The sequence below is a fragment of the Medicago sativa genome, chromosome 1 (genome assembly GCF_051527215.1).
Source record: "Medicago sativa cultivar Bolivia chromosome 1, Bolivia_mono, whole genome shotgun sequence".
NCBI lineage: Eukaryota > Viridiplantae > Streptophyta > Magnoliopsida > Fabales > Fabaceae > Medicago > Medicago sativa.
In genome coordinates this window covers 30,298,386-30,304,410 of record NC_140749.1, presented here as the reverse complement: position 1 = coordinate 30,304,410, position 6,025 = coordinate 30,298,386, and the positions used below count along the sequence as shown (strand labels likewise).

Below are 6,025 nucleotides of genomic sequence, written 5' to 3'. Positions count from 1 at the left end.
GTTGTTGGAAGTTGAGTCCATTGCATACTCATATAAGTTGGTTGAGGGCTTGATGCCCTGGAATGCTTAGTCATTCACATGATTGGTGAGGGCTTGATGCCCTGGAGCTTTTGCTCACTATGTTGGGGGCTTGATGCCCTGAAGAGCCTAATTACGCTCATATAAGTTGGTTGGGAGCTTGATGCTCTGTATTGGTACCAAATGCATTTGCATATCAAGAGGTTCATGATGTTTAAGTTGTCAAGATGTTGTCGAGTTGATAGAGTTGCACGGTCAAGGATGAGTTGTGTCGTCAAGTTGAGTGTTAAGTTGATTATGATTTGTGATGAGAATTAGTAATGGTATTGATGATTGTATTTGTTATGTAATGAAAAATTATGCTAATTGTTAATTGTTGATATGTTATTAATGTTTAAGTTGTTAAATGCATTTTATTGGATTATATGCTTAATGTATTGATTATGAAATCTCACCCCTTCTGCGTATATGTTGCCTCGACCGTGGGTAATGTGCAGGTAATAAAGATTAGAGGCGTTCATGAGTGGACTCTCAGTTGGTGTCTAGGTGCTCTGATACGTAACGGGATGGGGGCTTGCTTTTACTTCTATTCCTTACGTGTCTCTTTTATGAACTAATTTATGAGATTTTTCAATAAGGCCTGCGTGCCAAGACTTTTAAATGTTGAACTATTTTCCGCTGCAATAGTTTAAGATTTTTCATGATGTTGAATTTGAAGGATAATTATTATTATCCATTTTATGATTTAATTGAAGTATGTGACATTCCGTTGTGATCAAAATACTCTGATTTTAAATGAAATTTTCTTGTTGGGAAAACGGGGTGTTACAAAAACTGCTATTAAGCCTTTATAAATATATAAAAATACTAGAAAAATATTATCATTGGGAAATTAAAAAAAAAACCGAGAATAGTTTTATCAAATATATAACTAAACACAAACAATTATTTGTCACTGAAAAATATAAGAAATAGTTTTGTACCAAAAAATTTATTTTTCATGAATAAATATATAACTAAACACGGACAATTATTTATCACTGATAAATATAAGAAATAGTTTTGTACCCAAAAAAATAAAAAAAAATAATATGTTACAGATATTTGTCTTTAATAGATATAAAAAATATCAGACAAATATTTTTTAACGATAGATATTAAAAACAATTTGTCAAGTATTTATTAGTAATAAATATAAAAACATATAGAACATATATTAGTCACGATACGAAAAGAGCACTGAATGTTTGTCAATATAGAGAGAATGAGAGCTAGAGAGAAAAAGAAAGGCGACCAACCTTAAGGTTCACCTAGGGCAACCGCGTCGGAGCCTTTCACCGACAGGGAGACACGTAGGGGGGATTGGGGTCTAGCCAGGGTGGCAGAAATTGGGGGGACAGGAGAGATTGGTCTATGGTACGGTCCAGGAAGAGGAAAGTGATATGTCTAAAAACAACTGCCTTTAACTCTAAAAAGACATCCTACATGACAATTTCACATCATTTTTATTTAATTTAATTAGATAAAGATTTTTTTATAGGGACGGTCTATACAACAAATGTTATTGGATCCGACCCTTATACTTCTCGGATAGCACTTGGGTTATATTGGGGTGTCAATGTCTTGTGACATTGACCAAAGATCTTTTTTTTGTACAACACGGGCTAGCACTTGGGTGACATTTGTGTCATTCGACATTGACCAACCACAATATCACAAGTGACTTTCTTATCTCTCTCCCACAAGGATTTTTTTTATTTTTTATACACTTGTGACCAATGTTTTAAAACTCGGACCGGTGATCGACCCGGTTAAGGCACTGGGTCACTGATCGAACCAGTGGGTCATTGGTCGGACCACATGACTATTGACCCGGTCTATATAAAAATGTTTATGACCAAAAATTACATTATGAATGAAATTTTTATGGAAAAAAAATCCTGTCATTTTTTTTCTATTTAAAGTTCGTACATTAAAAAAAAAATTATATTCACAACTACAAGTTTGCAAGTTAATTTCTTAACTGCATCACAATTCAAGCTAATTCCAATCCAAATTCAAATTAGCTCATACATTAAACAATATTACTGCATAAAAAACCTCACAAATAATAAGTTCTAATTTAGTTTCCATCTTTAAAACATAGTATGTTCTAAACATTGTTGGAAATCAAAATATAGCAGACTTACAAACCCAAGTAAGTTACATAGTCAACAAAAAACGGAAACTCAAATATTATAACAATTCCCTAATCAATAAACTATTTATGCCCATGGAGTCAAATTGTCATAGTCTTATCATTTACAACTTTTGGTGAGTTTAATGTGTTTGTGTGTTGTTGTGGTTTTTATCTTCACGCAACTATTGTTAATCAATGATATTTATCTTGAATTGACGACAACAATAAATAACGTAATTATGACATAATTTCTACCGCGATGTAGAATTAGTTTGTTATTGTCGTTTTCAACTTTAATTAAAAATTAATTTCGTCTTTGTAATCAAACTAACATCGTATTCAAAGGTTTCCGAGCCGTGCGTTGCACGGGTGAGGACACTAGTACTACAAACCAAACGGTTAAATATACAACACTCTACCTTACCGGATATAAGTGGAAAATTATAGTATCAACAAGGAAAATGCTACTTCTCAAATTTTTCAAACCCCATTTATTTCCGTAATTGTTTACCGTATAAACAAAAATAATTGTATCTTAGAACAGAGACAAACCATGTCTTCCCTACGACACCGACAACTTGGTGATGTCACTCTCCTTCACAAATAATCCATGAAAACCATACGGCACCCTCCTTGGCAACTTCACCTCCGCCACAATCTCAAACTCCGGCGACTTCGCATCCATCACCAAAAACCTTGACTCTCCCTTCTTCTCATCATGCACATAACTCACCAAATAACCATCATCCTCTTCTTCACCATCCTCCCTCGCCACGAAAAACGGCTCACCACCATAACAACCCTCTCCATACAACCTACATCCAACTTCCTCACCTTTCAACACATCTATCTTCACCACTCCTGAAATCTTTGGCATTGGATTCCCAATTGCCGCATAAACAAACCTATTCTTTTTCCCCATGTAATCACCATTTATCACCCCGAAATCTAGGTTTCGCGCTGATAATGGTTGTCTTGATACAATCCCAGTTTTGATATTAATCTTCACTTTCTCAATCATTGCATGCACAAGCTCAAGTCTCTCCATCGTATGCTCAATGGAGAGAACATTCGGAGCAATTAGTGTCACAGTATCCTCATCATCTTCCCCATCCCACGCATTGATCGCGTGCATGATATTAAATCCTGGCACATCGAACCATTTCATCTTCGACTCGTCACTAGCATAACGAGGTATAATTCCGATCCTTGAAACTTTTGATGGATCGGAACCTACTGGAGAACCACCAGAAATCATGTCAAGAGGATTCATACCAAGCTGAATATCCGTAAACACAACATACTTTTTAGTAATGGCGAAATCATGAAGAAAAGAAGGTCTTGTCATGGAGAAAACCGGAACATCGTTATGTTTAACACCATTTGCATCAAAACGGAAATAGGTTAAAAATGGTGGCATAGGACCGTAACGGAAAGCAAAAGTTTCACCAGTGTCGCCGTCAATTTTAGGATGAGCAGTCATACTCATGGAGAGTTTGCCGTTAAAATCTTGACGGCCGATTGTTTGGATATCACCGTTTGGTGTAAGCTTGATTTCATAAGGAAGGTCTGATTCTCCTAAAGCAAAAAGTTTGTTACCAAACAAAGCCAAACTTGTGTTGGCTAAACCAATTCCGTTAGAAGGATTGTATTCTCCAGATATGACACGTGCTGCGGTGACGGAGCCACGTGCAGCAGAAGCTATAAGCGAGTTGAAACCAGAAAACACGTTTGGGATAAGTTGGTAACCAGCTTCGTTTTCGATTTTGTATTTGTAAGTTTGAACGTAACGGCTACAGAGTGTGGCTTTTCCGTTTGAGATTGTAATGGCGTGAAGCATGCCATCACCGTCGAAGAGGTGGTAAGGTCCACGTGGAAGAAACTGTGGGTTTGGTCCATTTCTTATGTAAGCGCCGTTAAGTGACTGTGGAAGTGTGCCTTTAATGATTTCACATTGTGTTGGAGGGAGTTCGTCTAGGACTGGTGCAAAGTTTTGAGACAAAACATGTCTTGGATCTACAGATGGTTTTATTGGTGGGTCTATGAAGGTGTTGATGATGTCGTCGAATGTGTTGAGTAGTAATGCTGGGAGTGATGATGGTGTTTGTGGTTTTTTGAGGTTATGGGTGGTGGTGGTGGTGGGGGGTGTAGGAAGAGTTTTTGTGGGGGGTGTAGTGGTGGTGGTTTTTAGTGTCTGGGATTGTGATGTTTGGGGTTTTTCTTTGGTTTTGATGGATGAGATGTTAAAGGGAGGGATAGAAGTTGTTGGTGGTTGCTTACTTGTTATTATGATGGGTTTTGGGATCATGGTGTTGTTGGAGAAGGAGATAATGTTTGGGGGTTGTAGTGAAAGATTGGGGAAATTGTGGTTTGTGTGAGGAGGGAGGTACGATACTTATCTTGTGTTGGATGGGAAAAAAATCAAATATGTGATTGTTGTTAGGTTGAAAATGAAATTAAGATTCTTAAAAAAAAATGAAGATATTATGAATTTTATGTAGATAAAGCTTGCAAAATAAATATTTTAGGACACAAACAACACATTAGAGTTTTGAATCTGAAATAACTTTCATCTAGCTAATAATAATAATAATTAATTTGAATAGTGACTACTCGTTATTTTTGGACTTGAACAAATAAATATAAACAGAGAGTCAGAGAGATAATATAAAGGAATTTGAGAAAATTAGAGTTCCATATTAATCCAAAAATAGATTCCTTATTGTTTTGATGCTGACACTGTGAGGATCTAGATTGCATGCATACAAATATTCATGCGGTCATATAGTTGAAGTAATCTGCATTGTTATGTTAAATTAGAAGGCTCAAGTTATATATATTCACCAAATCAATCTCTACCCTTCAAAGTTTATCCACAACAGTCATGACTCATGATTGCAACTGTGACGGTTACACAGTCCATTATTTTCCCATTTGAGTAAACAGGACCACAATAATTTGAAGCATATGTTTTGTCTAGATGGTAAAATTCTCTACGAACAACCACCGTTGAGATTAATCCTCAGAGTTGATTTGATCGGGAACATTAGTTAAATTAAAAGAGATCTCTTACTATCACGTATTTTTGGGGTTAAAGAGAAGGTAATTGACATCGTAGAACATCTAACAATTAATGTATAGCTTCTTTCTTAAGTTTTTTTTTAACTGGTTCATAGGCTTCTTTATTACTCCTTCCGTCCTGGAATATCTGACACATTTACTAAAAAAAAGTGTCTCAAAATAACTGATTCATTTCAATTTTCAATACAACTTTCATCATTTCCAATACAATATAACTCTAATTAATACTACTTTCGTCATTCCCAATACAATATATTCCACTTTCCCCTTTATTTATACATTTTTCTTAATCTGTGTGAAAAACCAAATTGGGCCAGATATTCTGGGACGGAGAGAGTACCTTTTAATTCAGAATAGGAGAGAGGCATCTTTTTAATGTTAGGTTTTAATGTTAGGTTACTGTCTACTGCAGTGGCGGATGCACAAGGGGGGGCCAGCGGTGGCCGTGGTCCCCCACAATTTTTTCAAATCACTACAAGAACAAACACGTTTTGTGACCTTTAAAATTGACGATTGCGACTGTTAGAAGGGTCGCAAATGTACATTTGCGACTGTTCCCCAACAGGCGCTAATGTTGGGGTCGCAACAGTCATTTGCGACCCTTCGTAGAACAGCCGCTCCAACTGCCGCAACAGGTGCTGCGACAGTTGCCAACCGTCGCAAAGGAGCGCTTTAATTTAATTTAAAAGGGCTTGCGACCCTTCAAAAGAGTCGCAGATGTTAAGTTTTTTTAAAAAAAAATAAAGG

The 6,025-nt window shown here is 36.4% G+C and overlaps 1 protein-coding gene across 1 annotated transcript; it reads right to left on the bottom strand.

The window, feature by feature from the left end:
* Positions 1-2,673: 2,673 nt before the first annotated feature.
* On the bottom strand, positions 2,674-4,564 carry LOC146954181 (putative carotenoid cleavage dioxygenase 4, chloroplastic). The gene has a single exon (XM_085715150.1). It carries the CDS (start codon positions 4,503-4,505, stop codon positions 2,760-2,762), a length of 1,746 nt encoding a protein of 581 aa, XP_085571276.1. The 5' UTR covers positions 4,506-4,564; the 3' UTR covers positions 2,674-2,759.
* Between the last annotated feature and the right edge of the window lie 1,461 nt (positions 4,565-6,025).

Bases quoted from the DNA above. Each gene is read 5' to 3' on its own strand.
- LOC146954181 (XM_085715150.1), bottom strand. From the start codon at position 4,505: ATGATCCCAAAACCCATCATAATAACAAGTAAGCAACCACCAACAACT.